The sequence below is a fragment of the Muscardinus avellanarius genome (genome assembly GCF_963383645.1).
Source record: "Muscardinus avellanarius genome assembly, chromosome: 10".
In the NCBI taxonomy this organism is placed as follows: Eukaryota; Metazoa; Chordata; class Mammalia; order Rodentia; family Gliridae; genus Muscardinus; species Muscardinus avellanarius.
Window position 1 is genome coordinate 61,499,762 of NC_137796.1, and position 20,416 is coordinate 61,520,177.

Here is a 20,416-nt window from a genome sequence, read left to right on the forward strand (position 1 = left end):
GCCCTCCCCAACTTGGTGAAACCGTTTCAAGATAAAGAATAAAAAATAGGACCGGGCATGGTGGCGCACGCTTGTAATCCCCGCACTTGGGAGACGGAGACAGGAGGATCACACTGGTTCAAAGACAGCCTTGCTGGCTTAAGAGACCCTGTTTGCAAATAAAAATATAAAATAGGTCTGGGAGTGTAACCTGGAAGTAGAAGGGTTTCCAGGAACCCGAGTACCACCAGAAATAAAAAAATAGGGTGGGGTGTAGCTCAGAGGTCAAATGCCCCTGGGTTCCATCCCCAGACCCCCCAAAAATTAATCAAGGAAAAAAATAGGGCTGGAGGTATAGCTCAGAGGTAGAATGTCCCTGGGTTCCATCCTTAGTAACACACACACACACACAAAAGTAGCAAGACCTTGTTTCAAAATAAAAATATAGGCCTGGAGGTATAGTTCAGAGTTAGAATGCCTCTAGGTTCTATCCCCAGCAGTAAAAAATAAATACATAAATCTAATTAATAAATTAAATAGCCAGGCATGGTGGTTCAAGCTTGTAATCCCAGTTCTTGGGAGGATGAGACAGGAGGATCATGGTTCGCGGACAGCCTCAGCTACTTAGTGAGGACCTCTGTAATTTATTAAGACCCTGTTTCAAAATGCAGACTAAAAAATAGGCCTGAAGGTATAGCTCAGAGGTAGAATGCTCCTGGATTCAATCCCCAGTACTGCAAAAAATTAATTATTAATTACTTAATTAAATAGGGCTGGAGATGCAGCTTGGAGGTACAAAGCCTCTGGGTTCACCCTTTATGACAAAAAAATAATAAATAAATAAAAATGAAAAGGGCCAAGTATGATGGCACAGGCTTGTAATCCCAGCATTTGGGAGGCTGAGACAGGAAGATAGCAGTTCGAGGACAGCCTCAGCTGTGAGGCCCTCTGCAACTCAGTAAGACCTTCTTTCAAAATAAAAAGAATAGCTGGGCTGGTGGCACAGGTTTGTAATCCTAGCACTTGGGAGGTAAGTTGGAAGCCAGCCTCAGCTACTTAGTAAGGCTCTCAACAACTTAGTGATACCCTGTTTCCAAATAAAGGGTAGAAAGCCCCTGGCTTCCATCCCTAGTACCACAAAAAATAAAAAAAGAAAAAGAAAAAAAAAAAAATAGGGCTGGGGGTGTAGTTTGGAGGTAGAATGCTCCTGGGTTCTATCCCCATTTTACCACAAAAATAAAATAAAAGGGCTGGGGGTGTTATCATACCCCTGGGTTCAATCCCCAGTACCAACAAAAATAAAAAATAAAAAATCAAGAAAACCAAAAAGAAGCATTGTCCCTGTTCCCTGTCCCTCCGGGCGGGGCAGGCCCCTCTCTGGCCAGCAGGGGTGGGGAATGACCGTGAGCACAATGCATCCGAGCTCCACTTATTCCCAGAGCGGAAGGTTGAATACAGGCCAAGGATTCTGTGATAATGAAACCGGGAAAGGGATATTTGCTAATCAGTGTTCTAATCTGGAATACAGAGGGAAATTCACAATTCTGGAACAGAACAGAGAACAGGGGGCCGTGGCCATTGACCCTGAGACCCCAGTGTGGACCAGGTGCCAGGGTCCTTCCCTGTGTGGACTATCCTTGGCCTCCCAGACCTGCCTAGCAACTCTGTGACTGACCTCTTTTTTAAACGGAAGAGGCTGAAGCCATGAGGCTGGATTTGTTTTGTTTCTTTGGCTGCTTGGGATGAAACCCAGAGCCTCGGACATGCCCAGCAGTTCTCTGGCACTGAGTCCCATCCTGGGGCAGAACTGGATTTGAACACAGGCAGCCTGACTCAGGGTAATGTCATACAAGGCCATGTTCTACCTTGGAGCTGCGATTGGTGGTGATACGTTTAGAGATCAGGGGCCTACCAGTGAGGGGAGCAGATTGCTGAGTAGTGACAGATGCCAGGTGGAGGTCCAAGTTCCAATGCAGGTGGGACTGAGTAGGTGTTAGAGTTCAGAGATGGCCGGGCGTAGTGGCGCACGCTTGTAATCCCTGCGCTTGGGAGGCTGAGACAGAAGGAGCGCACAGATTCGAAGCCAGCCTCAGCTACTTAGTGAGGCTCTCAGCAACTTAGTGAGACCCTGTTTCCAAATAAAATATAAAATGGGTCTGGGAGTATAGCCTGGAGGTAGAAAGCCTCTGGGTTCTACCCTCAGTACCACCAAAAAAATTAAAAAATTAAAAAAATTTAAATAAATAAAAAATAGAGTTCAGAGATGGCCGGTCATATATTGGAATTGGGTTGCTGGCGGTCTCCAATTCTGGCTCCGGCCTTCTAAGGTAGCAAAGCTTGGGCAGATTGGGGGTCTTGGGGTGGATGTGTGTGGGAGTGTGGATTCCCAGGACACAGATGAGTTTTGGGTCCGCAGATGTCCACGTGGTCAGCATGGCCTGAAGATGCCCTAAAGAGGCTCAGATGGGTTGTCTTCACACAGTCTCCAAATTGGATTCAGAATTTAGATTCAGATGTAAATCCCATTAGAAATTTTCCGGAAGTGAGAACTTGCCAGATGGCTTCTTGAATGCCATTCTACCCACGACTCTCCTTCCTCCTGCTAAAAGGCTGAATATAAACCGGGCGTGGTGGCACACATTTGTAATCCCAGCATTTGGGAGGCTGAGACAGGAGGATAGTGGTTTGTGGCCAGCCTCAGTTACTTAGTGAAGCCCTTTGCAACTCATTGAGACCCTTTTTCAAAATAAAGAATAAAAAAATAGGGCTGGGAACCGGGCATGGTGGCTCACGCTTGTAATTCCAGCACTTGGGAAGCTGAGACAGGAGAATTGCGCAGGTTCGAAGCCAGCCTCAGCTACTTAGTGAGGCTCTCAGCAATTTAGTGAGACCCTTTTTCCAAATAAAATATAAAACCAAGCGTGGTGGCACACGCTTATAATCCCCGCGCTTGGGAAGCTGAGACAGGAGTATCGCACAGGTTCGAAGCCAGCCTCAGCTACTTAGTAAGGCTTTCAGCAACTTAGTGAGACCCTGTTTCCAAATAAAATATAAAAAAGGTCTAGGAGTATAGCCCGGAGGTAGAAAGCCTCTGGGTTCCACCCCCAGTACCACCAAAAACAACAACAACAACAAAAAACCCAAAAACAAAATATAAAATAGGTCTGGGAGTATAGCCCGGAGGTAGAAAGCCTCTGGGTTCCACCCCCAGTACCACCAAAGGAAAAAAAAAAAAAATAGGGCTGAGGATATAGCTCAGAGGTAGAATGCCCCTAGGTTCAATCCCTAGTACCACAAATAAAATAAAATAAAATAAAATAAAAATAAAAGAGGAAAGAAAGAAGCCAGGCGTGGTGGTGCATACTTGTAATCCTCGCACTTGGGAGGCGGAGACAGGAGGATGCGCACGTTCGAAGCCAGCCGCGCTGGCTTAAGAGATCCTGTTTCCAAATAAAAAAGTATAAAAAGGTCTGGGAGTGTAGCCTGGAGGTAGAAGAGTTTCCAGAAACCCCCAAACCCCCCCCCAAAAAAAAAAGAAAGAAAGGAAGGAAGGAAGGAAGAATGAATAAAATGGGGATGGGTGTGTAGCTCAGAGGAACGCCCCTGGCTTCAATTTCCAGTACCGCATATACAAAATGCCCACCCAGCTGCAAAGGGCAGTTCACCCTGTTAGAACAAAGTAGGGGTCTCAACACCTGATTCAGCTTTTTATTTTGCCCTTTCCCAAGAAGTAGGTTCTAGACCATAGGAGGCATATTTCCAGATGGAGGAAGGCTTTGGAATATACATGCCCCGAGTCCACCCACCAGCTCCGTTTTGTTTTGTTGGGTACTGAGGACTGAACCCACAGGCACTCTACCTGCAAGCTACAACCCCGGTCTGATTTCTTTATTTCTGATTCAGAAACAGGGTCTAACTAGGTTGCTGAGAGCCTTGCGATCCTCCTGTCTCAGCCTCCCAAGTAGTGGGATTACAGACATGTGCCATCACACCTGGCACACCATTTCCCTTTTCATGATGATGATGATTTTGCTGTACTGGGGATTGAACCAGTGGCATTCTACCTCTGAGCTACATCCCTAGCCCTGTTTATTTATTCTTGTGTGTGTGTGTGTGTGTGTGTGTGTGTGTGGTACTAGGGGTGGAACCCAGGGGCTCTTTTCTACCTCTGGCTCGGGCTATAGTCCCAGACCTTTTTTTTATACTTTATTGGAAACAGGGTTTCACTAAGTTACTGAGAGCTTCACTAAGTAGCTGAGGCTGGCTTTGAAACTGTGCAGTCCTCCTGTCTCAGCCTCCCAAGCGCTGGGATTACAAGCATGCACCACCATGCCTGATTTATCGTTATTATTATTATTATTTTTTTTTTTTTTTTGCAGGCCTGATGATGGATCCAGGGGCATTCTACCTCCAAGCTACACCCCCTGCCCCATTTTTTATTCTTTATTTTGAAACAGGGTCTCACTGAGTTACAGAGCCTCACTAAGTAGCTGAGGCTGTCGGCAAACTATGATCCTCCAGTCTTAGTCTCCCAAATGCTGGGATTACAATCATGCGCCACCACGCCCAGCTCCTGGCTGCTGCTGCTTCTGCTTCTTCTTCTTCTTCTTCTTCTTATTATTATTATTATTATTATTTTTTTTTTTTTTTTTTTTTTTTTTTTTTGGTGGTACTGGGGTTCCCGGAAGTCCTTCTGCCTCCAGGCTACACTCCCAGACCTATTTTATACTTTTTTATTTTTGGAAACAGGGTCTCCTAAACCAGCGCGGCTGGCTTCAAACCTGCGTGATCCTCCTGTCTTCTGCCTCCCAAGCACGGGGATTACAAGCATGGGCCACCTGGCTTATTATTTTTGAAACAGGGTCTCACTAAGTTGCGAAAGGCCTCACTAAGTAGCTGAGGCTAGTCACGAACCTGTAATCCTCCAGTCTCAGCCTCCCAAGTACTGCCTGGGATTACAAGATTGCGTCGCCATGTTCATCTCCGTTTTAATTTTAATTTTAATTGTTATTTATTTATTTATTTATATTTATTTATTTGCAGCACTGGGGATGAAACCCAGGAGCATTCTACCTTCAAGTTATATCCACAGTCCTAGTTTTTTTTTATTTTTTTATTTTTGGTACTGGAGGTGGAACCCAGGGGCATTCTACTTCTGAGCTACACCCTCAGCTCTATTTTTTATTTATTTTATTTTATTTTATTTTATTTTATTTTATTTTATTTTATTTTTTGCGGGTCTGGGGATGAAACCCAGGGGCATTTGACCTCTGAGCTATACCCCCTGCCCTATTTTTCTTTATTTTGAAACCAGGTCTCACTGAATTGCAGAGGGCCTAAGTAGCTGAGGCTGTCCGCGAACCGTGATCCTTCTATCTCAGCCTCTGAAATACTAGGATTACAAACAAGCACCACCATGTCCCGCTTTTAATTTTTTATTATTTTTGAAACAGGGTCTAAGTTGCAGAGGGCCTCACTAAGTAATTAAGGCTGGTCTTGAACCTGTGATCCTCCCATCTCAGCCTGCCAAGTACTGGATTACAAACGTGTACCACCACACTCAGTTTCCATTTTCCTTTTTAAAAGCACCTCCATTTGTAATCCCAGTACTTGGGAGGCTGAGATAGGAAGGTTGCAGGTTCAAGGACAGACTCAGCAAGTAGTGAGACTTGCATCAACCTATTGAGAACTTGTTTCCAAGTAAAAAGGCTGGAGGTGGAATGCCCCTGACCCCAACCCTCAGTCACACACACACACACACACACACACACACACACACACACACAAGCTTTTTCCTTGGCATGGTGGTACATTCCTGTTACACTAGTGTTTGGGAGGCTGAGACAGGAGGATCGCAGGTTCAAGGACAACCTCAGCAATTTAGCAAGGCCCTCTGAAACTAAGGGAGACCTTATTTCAAAATTAAAGAGTACAGCCGGGCATTGTGGCACATGCTTTTAATCCCAGCATTTGAGAGGCTAAGACAGGAGGATCCAGCTTCGCGAACAGTCTCAGCTAGTTAATGAGGCTCTTTGCAACTTAGTGAGACCCTGTTTCAAAATGAAGATGAAAAGCCAGGCATGGTGGTACACACTTGTAATCCCAGCATTCGGGAGGCTGAGACCAGAGGATCGCGGTTCGTGGACAGGCTCAGCTACTTAGTGAGGTCCTCTGCAATTTAGTGAGACCCTGTTTCAAAATAAAGAATAAAGCCAGGCATGGTGGCGCACGCTTGTAATCCCCATGCTTGGGAGGCTGAGACAGGAGGATCACACAGGTTCGAAGCCAGCCTCAGCTACTTAGTGAGGCTTTCAGCAACTTAGTGAGACCCTGTTTCCAAATACAGTATAAAATAGGTCTGGGAGTATAGCCCGGAGGTAGAAAGCCTCTGAGTTCCACCCCTAGTGCCACAAGAAAAAAAAAAAGAAAAAGAAAAGAAAGAAAGAAAGAAAGAAAGAAAGAAAGAAAGAAAGAAAGAAAGAATAAAAATAGGGCAGGGGGTATATAGCTCATAAGTTGAATGCCCGTGGATTCCATCCTCAGACACACACACACACACACACACACACACACACACACACACGAATAAAAAGAATAAAAAATAGGGCTGGGGCTGGGTGTGGTGACGCCTGCTTGTAATCCCAGCATTCGGGAGGCTGAGACCAGAGGATCAAGGTTCGTGGACAGCCTCAGCTACTTAGTGAGGCCCTCTGCAATTTAGTGAGACCTTATTTCAAAATAAAGAATAAAAAATAGGGCAGGGGGTATAGCTTGGAGGTTGAACGCCCCTGGATTCCATCCTCACACACACACACACACACACACACACACACACACACACACACACACAAATATAGGAAATATAGGGCTGGGGCCGGGTGTGGTGGTGCATGCTTGTAATCCTAGGATTCGGGAGGCTGAAACTAGAGGATCAAGGTTCGTGGACAGCCTCAGCTACTTAGTGAGGCCCTCTGCAATTTAGTGAGACCTTATTTCAAAATAAAGAATAAAAAATAAGCCGGGCGTGGTGGCGCACGCTTGTAATCCCAGCATTCGGGAGGCTGAGACCTGGAGGATCATGGTTCGTGGACAGCCTCAACTACTTAGTGAGGCCCTCCACAACTCAGTGAGACCCAGTTTCAAAATAAAGAATAAAAAATAGGGCAGGGGGTGTAGCTCGGAGGTCAAATGCCCCTGGGTTCCATCCCCAGACCTGCAAAAAAAAAAAAAAAAAGAATAAAAAATAGGGCAGGGGGTATAGCTTGGAGATTGAATGCCCCTGGATTCCATCCTCAGACACACACACACACACACATATACACACACATACACACACACACACACACACACACTAAAATATAGGGCTGGGGCCGAGTGTGGTGGTGCATGCTTGTAATCCCAGGATTCGGGAGGCTGAGACCAGAGGATCGCAGTTAGTGGGCAGCCTCAGCTACTTACTGAGGCCCTGTGCAATTCAGTGAGACCTGGTTTCAAAATAAAGAGTAAAAAATAGGGCAGGGGGTGTAGCTCGGAGGTCGAATGCCCCTGGGTTCTATCCCCAAACCCACAAAATAAATAAATAAATAAATAGCCGGGCGTGTTGGTGTACCTTGTAATTCCCGCACTTGGGAGGCGGAGACAGGAGGATTGCTCAGGTTCAAAGCCGGCCGTGCTGGTTTAAGAGACCCTGCTTCCAAATAAAACTATAAAATAGGTCTGGGAGTGTAGCCTGGAGGTAGAAGAGTTTCCAGGAGCCCCAGTACCACCAATAAATAAATAAATAAATAAATAAATAAATAAATAAATAAATGGCCGGGGGTGGTGGCGCACGCTTGTAATCCCCGCACTTGGGAGGTGGAGACAGGAGGATCGCGCAGGTTTGAAGGCAGCCGCGCTGGCTTAAGAGACCCTGTTTCCAAATAAAAAAGAAGTATAAAATAGGTCTGGGAGTGTAGCTTGGAGGTAGAAGTGCTTCCAGGAACCACAGTACCACCACCAAAAAAAAAAAAAAATTAAAATTAAAAATAAATAAATAAATAAATAAATAAAAGAAAAAAGAAAAATATGGCTGGGGGTATTGCTTGGAGGTAGAATGCCCCTGGGCCCATCCCCAAAATACTGCAAAAAAATTAAATAAATCAAGCCGGGCGTGGTGGCGCATGCTTGTAATCCCCGTACTTGGGAGGCTGAGACAGTAGGATCGCACGGGTTCGAAGCCAGCCTCAGCTGCTTAGTGAGGCTCTCGGCAACTTAGTGGGACCCTGTTTCCAAATAAAATATAAGAAAGGTCTGGGAGTATAGCCTGGAGGTAGAAAGCCTCTGGGTTCCACCCCCAGTACCATACATAAATAAATAAAGCTGTCTGCAGCCGGGCGTGGTGGCGCACGCTTGTAATCCCAGCATTTGGGAGGCTGAGACCAGAGGATCGCGGTTCGCAGACAGCCTCAGCTACTTAGTGAGGCCCTCTGCAACTCAGTGAGACCTGGTTTCAAAATAAAGAATAAAAAATTGGGCAGGGGGCGTAGCTCGGAGGTCAAATGCCTCTGGGTTCCATCCCCAGACCCCCCCCCCAAAAAAAAAAAAAGAATACAGAGCCAGGTGTGGTGACACATACCTAGAATCTTAGTACTTGTACTTGGGATGCTGGGACAGGAGGGTTGCAGGTTTGAGGACAGCCTCAGCAAGTAGTGAGACTGATCAACCTACTGAGACCTATTTCAAAACAAAAATAAAATAGGACTAGTGGTATAGCTCAGAAGTAGAATGACCCTGGGCTCAACCCCAAGTACCCCCCCCCCACACACACACACAGAAAAGCACCTCCTGATGTTGGCAGTGATAACGTTTATTTTTCTCTGGGAGGGAGTTATATACAGCAGTGACCTGGGAGCCCCTCACCCAACCAGGGGCTTGGGTGGGGTAAGGAGGCATTGGCAGAAGGCACACAGTGGCAGTGGCCCAGAGGGGGCCAGAAGGTAAGGGTGAAGGGTGTAGTGTGTCCTGGGAGACCCAGAGGAGAAAACTGAGGCTCAGCCAGGGCCTCAGGCCACACAGCAAGGCGAGAGGCAGCTGGTCCCGGAGAGCTTGCGCTGGTTGCTTCCTGGGTCCTGGCTACAGCAGAACACAGGGGCAGCCCCCACCCTTCTTCCTGGGGGCACTGGGTGGGCTGGGTGGGAGCTCCTGTTCCTGGTATTTCCTGTGGAGAGAGGCTGATGAGTCTGGCCTGAAGGGGAGAGGGACCAGGAGGATGGGAAGGGGACGTGGCTCACCGGACAGCCCGCACCAGCTGCTCGAAGGCCTCGTCCACGTTGAGGCGTAGTTTAGCTGAGGCCTCGAAGTAGGCCACATGGTGGGAGGCACTGAAGGCAGATGCTTCAGATCTGGGGACCTGGGCAGGGGGAGGCCAAGAAGGAGTCAGGCCCTTGCACTGAGTGACCCTAGCCGGGCAGGCAGGCAGGCAAGTACACTGTGAGCTCTGGTGGGGGCAATGTGTAGGGGTTCAAAAGGGAAAGTTCCACCTGGGTATGGTGGTACCGGCTTTAATCTCAGTACTTGGGAGGCTGAGACAGGAGGATTGCAAGTTTGAAGACAGTTTTAGCAACTCAGTGAGGTGTTCAGCAATTTAGTGAGATTCTCAAACTGTTTCAAAAATTAAAAACATAAAATAGAGCTGGGCGTGGTGGCACACGCTTGTAATCCCAGCATTTGAAAGGGTGAGACAGGAGGATTGCAGTTCATGGACAGCCTCAGCTACTTAGTGAGACCCTTTGAAAGTCAGTGAAACCCTGTTTCAAAATAAAAAGAATTTAAAAGAGCCAGGCGTGGTGGCACATGCTGGTAATCTCAGCATTCTGGAGGCTGAGACAGGAGGATCGTGGTTCGCAGTCTGCCTCAGCTCCTTAGTGAGGCTCTTTACAACTCAGTGAGACCCTATTTCAAAATAAAGAATATAGCTGGGGATGTAGCTCAGAGGTAAAATGCCCCTGGGTTCCATCCCTAGTACCTCAAAAAATTTTTTTTAATTAAAAAAACAAAACAAAATAGGGCTGGGGGTATAGTTTGGAGGTGTAATGCTCCTGGGTTACATCCCCGAAACCACACACACACACAACAAAAAGCCATGCCTGGTGGTGCATGCTTGTAATCCCAGCATTCGGGAGGCTGAAACAGGAGGATCGCGGTTCGCGGACAGCCTTGGCTACTTAGTGAGGCTCTTTGCAATTCAGTGAGACCGTTTCAAAATAAAGAATAAAAAATAGAGCTGGGGCTGTAGCTCGGAGGTAGAATTCCCCTGGTTTCCATCCCTAGTACTGCAAAAAAAAAAAAAAAAAAAAATAGGGCTGGGGGTGTAGCTTGGAGGTAAAATGCTCCTGGGTTTCATCCCCAGGACTGCAAAAAATAAAAATAAATATATAAATAAGTAAATACATAAAATAGGGCTGAAGACATAGCTCAGGTAGAACAGGTTCAATCTCAAGTACAAGGAGAAAAAAATTAGGGGTGTAACTCAGAGGTAGCATGCTCTTGGATTCAATTTACAGAAACACACACACCCCCCTAGTAGTCAAGCAGGCAAAAAAGGGTGTGGGCTGGGGGTGTGGCTCAGTAGAGAGCTTACTCAGCACATACTGGGTCCCAAGTTCCATCCCCAGTACCAGAAAAGAAGAAAAGAAGGAGGAGGAATAGTAGGAGGAAGATTTTTTTCAGCTTATGCTGAGCACAGACATGAAACTGGAAATCCCCAAAGGATTAGTCAAAAAAAGTAAGTTCACTGGGCATGGTGGCGCACGCTTGTAATCCCCGCGCTTGGGAGGCGGAGACAGGAGGATCGCGCTGGTTCAAAGCCAGCCCTGCTGGCTTAAGAGACCCTGTTTCCAAAAATAAAAAAGTATAAAATAGGTCTGGGAGTGTAGCCCAGAGGTAGAAGTGCTTCCAGGAACCCCAGTACCACCACCAAAAAAAAAAAAAAGTATTAAAAAAAATATGTCAGGTGTGGTGGCGCACACTTGTAATCCCTGCGCTCGGGAGGCTGAGACAGGAGGATCGCACGGGTTCGAAGCCAGCCTCAGCTACGTAGTGAGACCCTGTTTCCAAATAAAATATAAAAAAAGGTCTGGGAGTATAGCCTGGAGGTAGAAAGCCTCTGGGTTCCACCCCCAGTACCACCAAAAAAAAAAAAAAAAAAAAGTAAGTTTTGTGTAGAAATCATTCATTTGTGTGTACAAGGAAGTGGTGGGAGTGGAGATAGGAGAGGACAAATCCATGTTGGGAAGAACTGCGGAGCCATGGAAGGGGAGGCTTTATGGCGAACCCAGGTGGGAAAAGAAGAAAGGAGTCAGGGCTGGATGTTCTTTTGTGTGTGTGTGTGTGTGTGTGTGTGTGTGTGTGTGTGGTACTGGGAATGGAACCCAGAGTCACTCTACCTCTGAGCTACACTCCCAGCCCTTTTTTTTATTCTTTATTTTGAAACGGCCTCACTGAGTTACAAAGGGCCTCACTAAGTAGTAGCTGAGGCTGTCTTCGAACCTCAATCCTCCTGTCTCAGCCTCCCAAATCCTGGGATTACAAATGTGCGCCACCATGCCTGGCTCCCAGTCCTATTTTTTAATTCTTTCTTTCCTTCTTTCTTTCTTTCTTTCTTTCTTTCTTTCTTTCTTTCCTTATTTATTTATTTTTGTGGTACTGGGGTTCCTGGAAGCCCTTCTACCCCCGGGCTACACTCCCAGACCTATTTTTACATTTTTATTTGGAAACAGGGTCTCCTAAGCCAGCGCGCGCGGCTGGCTTCGAACCTGCGCGATCCTCCTGTCTCTGCCTCCCAAGCGCGGGGATTACAAGCGTGCGCCACCACGCCCGGCTAATTCTTTATTTTGAAACAGGGTCTCACTGATTTGCAAAGGGCTTCACTAGGTAGGAGCTGAGTCTGTCCTCGAACCGCGATTCTCCTGTCTCAGTCTCCCAAATGCTGGGCTCACAAGCGTGCACCACCATGCCCAGCTAGGGCTGGCAGTTCTTCACCTCATCCTTCCACCTCTCCTAAGGATGCCAGTGTGCCAGGTCCTCTGCTGCATGATGCTGGGGACCCGGACAGCCCAACTTGGAGGGCAGGTTACACATCCGAGCATAAACAATGAAAGTTCCCAGGCTATGGAAGCAGAGGATGCTGACCAGAGGGCAGGTGGACCAGAAGGAGCCTCCCAAACCCAGATGGGGTCCCCAGGGACAGAAGCATCCCCAACCTGGCGCTGTGTGTCCAGATCTGCCTTGTTCCCCACCAGCACAATGGGGAAGTCATCGCGGTCCTTCACTCGGAGGATCTGGGTGAAGAGCTTGCCCACCTCGTTGAAGCTGAGAAAGAAGCAGAGGTACCAGGTCTGGCCAACAGCTCCACCCAGTCACTCCTCCCCGGACTCCTCAACCTGTTGCCGGCAACCCCTCTCACCTCTGCCGGTCGTTTATGGCGTACACCAGCAGGAAGCCGTGGCCAGCACGCATGTATTGCTCCCGCATAGCCCCAAATTCTTCCTGCCCCGCGGTATCCAGGACTAGGGAGACAGGGACAGGGGCACCGTGGAGACAAGGCTTCCCCAGTCGCACTCATGAGCCCTCAGCCCCACCAACACACTCCCCCCAACCAGTCCCTGCCACCCTCACTGTCCAGCCGGGCTGGGATGCCATCCACGGTGCAGATCTTCGTGTAGGAGTCCTCGATGGTGGGGTCGTAGTCAGACACGAAGTAGGACTGGTTGAGTGGGGAGAGGCCATTGTTACTGTAATGTTCCATAGTGGGTTGGAGCTCTGCTCCTGGGCCTGCCTCGTTGTACCTGTCTCTTTGGTTTTCTACCCTCCCTGTCTTTCTAGGTCTCTCCTCTCCCTCCCTGGGAGTACTGAGGATGGAACCCAGGGGCTTTCTACCTCTGAGTGACACCCCCAGACCTATTTTTTATTTTTTATTTTTTATTTTTTTGCGGGTCTGGGGATGGAACCCAGAGGCGTTTGACCTCCAAGCTACACCCCCTGCCCAATTTTTTATTCATTATTTTGAAACAGGGTCTCACTGAGTTGCAAAGGGCCTCACTAAGTAGCTGAGACCATACTCGAACTGCGATCCTCCTGTCTCAGCCTCCCAAATGCTGGGATTATAAGCATGCGCCACCACGCCCGGCTTTGAGTTTGGGTTTCTGTCCTCTTCTCTTTGGGTATCCACCCTCCAGTCTCCTTTCTTTTTTATTTTCTCTTCTTTCTGCACTGGGTATTGAATTCAGGGGCATTCTGACTCCCAACTACACACCCAGCCCTATTTTACTCTTTTACTTTTATTTTTATTTATTTATTTATTTATTTTTTTTTTTTGGTGGTGGTACTGGGGTTCCTGGAAGCCCTTCTGCCTCCGGGCTACACTCCCAGACCTATTTTTGCATTTTTATTTGGAAACAGGGTCTCCTAAGCCAGCGCGCGGGGCTAGCTTCGAACCTGCGCGATCCTCCTGTTTCTGCCTCCCAAGCGCGGGGATTACAAGCGTGCGCCACCACGCCTGGCTCTCTTTTACTTTTAAAACAGAGTCTAAGTTGCATAGGGCCCCACTATATTTTTGAGGCTGGTTTCAAACCTGTAATCCTCCAGTGTCAGCTGCCCAAGTACTGGGATTTCAAGTGTGTGCCACCACGCCCCGCTTATTTTTTGTTTCAACTTTAAAAGGACTGTCCTGAGGCTGTCCTTAAACCTGCTGTCCTCCTGGCTCAGCCTCTTGGGATTAGAGGTGGGTACCACCTGAACCTGGCTTGTCTTCTTCCCTTCTTCCCTCTTCTTCTTTTCCTTTCCTTTCTCTCCCTCCCTCCCTTCTTTCTTTATGTGGCACTGGGGGTTGAACCCAGGAGCATTCTACCTCCGAGCTATACCCCCAGCCCCTTTTATTTTTTATTTTAAAACAGGGTCTCACTAAGTTGTGGAGGGCCTCTAACTTGTCAAGGCTGCCTTTGAAACTGATCCTCCTGTCTCAGCCTCCCAAATACTGGAATGACAGGCTTGTGCTACCAAGCGCGGCTTTAATTCTCTTTTTGGTATAAAATACATCTCCTATATCACAATTACATCTCGGCTGTCTGTGTGACATTGAACAAATCACTTCCTATCTCTGAGCCTCAGTTTCCTAGTCTGGAAAACAACAAGAACAGCACTACACCCAGCTGGACGCGGTGGCGCATAATCCAGTCCTTCGGAGGCCAGCCTCAGCAATTTAGCAAGACCGTTTCAAAACAAACAAGCACAAAATAAATAAATAAAAAGGGCTGGAGTTGTACTTGGAGGTAGAATGCCCTTGGGTTTCATCCCCCTAGTAATTTTCTTTTCATCCAAAAAGGAAAGAAGAGAAAATCAGGGGAAATCCCTGTTAAACATTTAACATGCCGTATTGTACAAACTAAGGGGTCAGTAATTGGGAGCTGTTGTTTAGAGTATCTGCTAGTCTTTCTTTCTCCCCTTCCCCCTCCTTCTCTCCTCCTCCTCTTCCTCCTCCCTTTCTCTCCCTCCTCCTTAGGCGGCCTTCAACATCTCCTCCCAAGGGAAAGTCCTGGTTCCAATCCGGCTGCGGAGAGGCTGCCCCACCCTCCGCCCCAGCCCCTCCCTTCCTGCCTGGGTCCTGCCGCCTTCAGCCGGGCCTTTGGCCAGCTTTGGGTCTGCCCCTGGGTACAAGGAGCCCAGAGCTGGGCCTTCCTCCTACAGGCTGAGCTCCTACATAGGCGCTTGCTGGGGTCTCTTGCGGGGTCTGCAGACCAGGGCAGCAGGCTGTGGTAGCATCTAGGGGCACACACTTTTAGGGTTTCTCTGAGGTGGGAAGGGTTTCTCTTGAGAATGGCGTGGAAGTTTCCTAAGCAGGGGAAGATTTTCAAAAGAGGAATGATTTGGTGGCTGAGGGTCTGAAGACTGCATTCTGTCTCCTGGAGGGGTGCTTGGTGAGGCTTGTCCTGGAGGGAGCCTGTAGGGACCAGGTCCGCTGCAGGGTTGTCTGTGGGAATTAGGGATGTGTCTCCACAGTACACTGGGAGAAGCTCAAGAGGTGGAAACTTGGGGCCAGCTCTGAGGCACTGGGAGACTTGTCATAGAATAAGAGTCTTATAGAGACCTTGAGATGCATTTATGGGGCCAGAGAAACTCCCAAGGAGTCTTTGTGGGGGTGTGAAGCATCTTGGGTTTTTCCCAGGAAGGTAATTTGGGGGTAACCCAAGATTTCTGAGTGGAGGCTTAGGGAGTTGGGATGGAGGAAAACTCAGATGGAGGAGTGGTTGGTTTTTCTTGGGGGTGCAGTGGGAGGGTGGAGGTTTGGGTCTGGTAGAATGGGGGACAGCTAGATCTTGGAATCTTAAGAGTTTTCTGAAATGTCCAAGGATCTTTTTTAAATTTCCTGGGTCTGAGGAGTGCGGGGGGGGGGGGGGAGATCCTCTGGGAGCCAGGGTTAGAGGGTACCTCTTTCAAGACTGGGTGGTTCCAGAAGAGCATCAGGGCCAAGGTATGGGCAAAATTTCTAGATTCTGGAGGAGGTTCCAGAAGGGCCAACAATTCCATTAGGGAATCTCAAAGGTGCAATACACAGCTGTTTTCCCCAGTGAGGCTCTGGGTGGTTCTCAGGGCAGAGGGGGCCAGGGCCTTGGGGAAGCTTCGGGTCTAAGTGGGGTGACTGACTGCTCTGTATTTAGGGTAACCCCAGGAGGTGCCCAAGGCTAGGGAAGCAGGTAAGCGGGATCTCAGGCACTGTGGGGTGGGATGGTGGGTCTCAGGATGTTTTAGGAAGAAGGTCCCTCCTGCAGGGGTGGAGGCCCTGGGGGAGCTTCCAGTCGCAATCTAAGAAAATCTTTTAAGATCTGAGGGCCACAAAGGAAGGTCTCAGTGATGGGCTAGGGGGAAAACGGAATTTCGGAGATCCCCCCCAAAGGGCTCAGGTCTGAGTCTTTGGGACCCCGTCCCGGGTGAGGGCCCACTACCTGAATAAACTGGATGGTCAGTGCGCTCTTGCCCACGCCGCCGCCGCCCACGACCACCAGCTTGTGTGTCTCGCTGGGCGGGGGGTCCCCGGGTCCCGGCCCCCCACCCCGGGGCCGCCCCCGCCCAGTCGCGGACGCCGCCCCGCTGCTCATGTCGCCACCGCTGCCGCCGCCGCCGCTACCGCCCGGGGGGAGCCGGGCGGGACCCAGGGGGCGGGATACGCTAATGAGGCTACTGCATAATCATGAGCTCTGGCCAGAGGAACTCGCGTCTCCGGACACTTGAGGAGGAGGCGAACCAGGGAAAAGGCGGGGCTATGCTAATAAGGGCAGGGAAATGATGATCGCTGCGAGGGGAAATTCCGAGAGGGGCGGGGTCATGCTAATGAGGACCTGTGCTCGCCCTGCACGGCGCCACGCGCTCGGGGCTGGTGGGCCGTCCGTGGGCGTGGCTATGATAATGAGGCTCCGTTCTTTGGCAGATGGAGCGGGACACTAGTTCGGGGTGGGGTCATGCAAATAAGGATCCTGGTGACAGCGCTTCTCCGTGGACCGTACCCAAAATCTTTTGGCGATAGGCGGGGTTCTCCGACTCGCGCGCGCGTCCGTATATAGGGCGCTCGGTGGAAACAGCAGGTCTTGAAGAGAAGCTCCACCTCCGCCCCAGGATCCCAGCCAAGCTCTGCGTCTGGGCCAGTAGCTGGAGTCTTCTGCTAAGGGACCCAGGCTTCCGGTTCCCGCTGTCCCAGCCAAACGGAAGACAGACTGGGAGGGGAGATGGGGCCCTGGAGAGGGACCGTGGGGTAACGGGGCAGGGAGGGGCCGGCCGTGAGATCACTGCATTCCTAATCCATGAGCCAGCTCGCCCAAGTCGGGACGCTCGGGTCATGAAGGGCCCGAGGCCAGGAATTCTGGGGTTTGAAGGGAGAAGCTGAAGGCCCCAAACCTGGGTCCCTAGGGCTGGTGACTCGGACTGCTGGGTTCTAGGGAGGAGAATCTGGAGTCCTAATTGCTAGGTTCAGTAAAGGAGGGAGTTGGGGTCCGGCTTGGACTCGGGTCCAGGGGTTGGAGATCGGAGCCAAGAATTCTGGGTCTGGAGGGTATTGTAGTTGGGGAGCCGCAACTCAGAACTCATGTATTTGTGTCAGGTGTGCGGGGGAGGAGAAGCCTGAGGGTCCCCCTCCGGTCCAAGAAAAGAGGAGGACTAAGGTTTCTGAGTCTGAAGAAGGAAAAAATATCCTGCTCGGAGATGATTTAGAGTTCGGATTTTTGTGTCCTAAAAGGAGGCCGTAGGGTCCAGCGCTTTGGTTCTAAATTTAGAAGGGACACGGGGATCTGGATTCTGAGATCTCCAGAATGTGGGCGGGGCAATTTCCAGGCAGCACCACACACTCTGCCGAACTACAATTCCCTCGCACCCGCTCTGCTGAGCACCTTTTTGCGTCTCTTCCTGTTCCGCCGCCCTTTCCCCGCGCGCGCAGGGCACTGTGGGGGCCTCACCGCGGGCTGAGCAGCCCCGCCCACTTCACCTCTCACCCCTGGCTGTCCCCGCGCGACGGAGGCGTCGCGCGGACTACGCATCCCGGCGTGCGTCGCGCGTACCCCGCCCCATGTGTCCTCTTGACTCCTGGGAAACCGAGTCCGGTCGCCTTCCCGCCAGGCTTCTGGGCACCGTGCTCGGTACTTGAAATCCCGGCAAGCTCGGCGGCGTTTTAGCTCCGCCCTTCTCCCACTCTGCTCGCGAGCCCCGCCCCAGCCCGCCCCGCCCCGCGCCGGGGCCGGAGCCGCAGCCCGAGCGGCGGGGTAAGATGGCGGCGGCGGTCCGGGCCGCGGGGCTTGGGCCTATCGGGGTGGGCGGGGCGGAGTCGGGTCGCTAGTTGTCCCTGGGTACCCCCTACACGCCACCGGGCCTGGAGGGCTTAGCGGAGCAATCTCGTACTCGGCTGCGGTGGCAAACCCTGGCGCCGAGTGGGGGGCCTTCTCAGGGCCCCGGGACGTGTCTGTGGGTGTCAGGGGGCGTCTGCGGGTCGTCCCTGCGAGGACTGGGGGAGTCTATAGGGCCTTGACCGAGCCTAGGGCCTGCCCTCCAGCGTATAGCTGACTTGGGTAGTGTCTGTAGGTGCTGCAGACCCTCTTTATGGGCTAACCGGAGGCTAGGGTCTGCTTTGAGTGTTTTGGGGCCATCTTGAGATCTTGAGCTATGTCCTAGGGGTGAAGGAGGTCTGCAGGAGCTGAGGAGTATCTGCAGAGCCACCTAGAGCGCCTGGGGTATGTCTGTTAGGGTTGGGAAGTGTCTACATGGGCTGGTCTGTGGATGCGACTGATCTACATAGGTCTGGGTCCATTTATCGGGCCTGGAAGAACTCTTCAAGGGCTAGAAGGTCTTTTAGGGCCACCTAGGGGGATGAGATGTACCCACCAAGGAAAGGAGGCACATATTGTGATGCATTAAGAAGCGTGGATGGGTCTACAGGGCCTGGGAAGTGTCGGATGCCGGTGTCAGGAGGCTGGGGCAATTAGAAGAACCTGGAACCGACTAAGTGGCTTTGATGTGATTGCAAGAATGCAGTCTCCATGCTTGGAACACATTCAACTGCCTTTGGGGCCAGATAAACGTGCGGAGAATAATACAAGAGTGTTGGAAATTTTGCCCATCTCAAAAACACTTGCCCTTCAGAAAGTAATTCAAATGAAAACTGCTTTAAAAATGTGCATTGTCCTGGGGCTATCGAGTTAGTATTAGTCTGCATAAGTTTGAGAGGGTCTGCAGGGTCTTCTAGACTCATGTAGTTACAATGCTTTTCAAACTGTGTGCATAAGGCAGGGGGTGATACTGGGAATTGAACCCAGGGGCATTCTACCTGAGTAACACCCTAGCCCTATTTTAGTCTTTGAAATTTTGAAACAGGGCATTGCTTAGTTGCTGAGGCTGGTTTTGAACTTTCAGTTCTGTCTCAGTTTCTGGGACTACAGGCTTGTGCCACCATACCTGCTGTTTCAAACTCTTTTAAGCTTGGTAAGCAGCAAGGAATACATTGCTCACTGAGACCCAGTATGTACCAACGTGTATATTAAACTAAGTCTCATCAATTCACTTTCACTTGCTACTTATAATGCACTATTCTTATGAAGAATTTTCCATTATGTTTTATTTGCCTTTTATAACAAGATATTTGTGATGCACTAAACTACTCACAGACCCTGTAGTTTGGGAACTACAGTGTTTGCAGAGCCTTCCAAAATCTAAAAGATCTAAGGAGCTGGTGGGCATGTCTGGGGGAAATGGGTGTCTTCATACACTGTGCAGAGGGTTAGGGATCTTCAAGTCTGTTGTCAGGAGATGTTGATTAAGCATCTAATTTGTGACAGTGTTCTAGGTAGTCTGGAGAACAGCCCTAGGGCTGGGAACTGTTCTCAGGGCTTGGGGGTATTGTGTTTTGCCTTAAGTGGTTGGTTGTGGTAGTCTCTCAGGGCGGGGCATGTCTGCAGGGAGTTAGGAAAGTGGCTTAGACTAGAACTGTGGAGCCTAACAGTGTGAATGGAAACCTAGGAATAGCTTGGAAATCTTTGTTAGGACAGAGACCAAGGCTGAATTCTTTTGCAGATGTGCTGCCGGGGACATGAAGGGGAAAGCTGGACATTAAGGGCCAATGATACAGTTATTGTTAATGTGTATTGAGCACTTTGGGTATGCTAAGAAGTGTATGGCGTTTATGTATTTTTATTTTTTTTTTTTGTTTTGCGGTACTGGGATGGAACCCAGTGGCATTCTACCTCGAGCGTTACCCCTAGCCCTATCTTTTATTCTTTATTTCTCACTGAGTTGCAGAGGGTCTCACTAAATAGCTGAGGCTGTCCTCAAACCATGATCCTCCAGTCTCAGTCTCCCAAATGCTGGGATTACAAGCATGCGCCACCACACCCTGCTTAGTGTGTGGCTTTTAATTCTCACAGCTGTTCGCTGAGGTTGATGCTACTATTTTGCTATTAACAGATAAGCTCACTGAGTGTAGGTTAGGGATTTTGTAGCTTTCTAGGAAGCTTGCGTATTGTTTTCTGAGTAGCAGGTTTGACAGTTGTAGGGAAGCTCACAGCTGTAATACTTACATATTCTGAAGCCTTATTTAAGACATCTGCCTGTCCGAAGGATGCCTGTTCAAAGGCCTGACTGGGCAGTCAGATCAATGGTATTGCCAAGGCTTTGGCTATGCTTCTATAGGACAGGCATCTAGGTGACAGACAAGTGCTCCCAGGGGGATTGGGGGACAAAATACCTTTCTGTAGTTTAGCTTTTTTTTTTTTCCCTTTCTTTCTTTGGTACTAGGAATTGAACCCAGGGACATTCTATTAAGGTACCCTCCCAGCTTTTTTTCTACTGGTTTTGCAGACTATTTCTTGGTTCCATCTTATATGTATAAATAACAATTCTTTGGTTCCTCACTATCAAGGATGATTGATGC

At 49.5% G+C, this 20,416-nt stretch overlaps 1 protein-coding gene across 1 annotated transcript; it reads right to left on the bottom strand.

Annotated features, from left to right (window-relative positions):
• Positions 1 to 9,055: 9,055 nt before the first annotated feature.
• On the bottom strand, positions 9,056 to 16,109 carry RRAS (RAS related; the record flags this gene model as incomplete). Its single annotated transcript, XM_080704597.1, has 6 exons — positions 9,056 to 9,175; positions 9,249 to 9,367; positions 12,219 to 12,327; positions 12,422 to 12,524; positions 12,634 to 12,721; positions 15,957 to 16,109. 6 exons carry the CDS (start codon positions 16,107 to 16,109, stop codon positions 9,091 to 9,093), a joined length of 657 nt encoding a protein of 218 aa, XP_080560723.1. The 3' UTR covers positions 9,056 to 9,090.
• Positions 16,110 to 20,416: the final 4,307 nt, after the last annotated feature.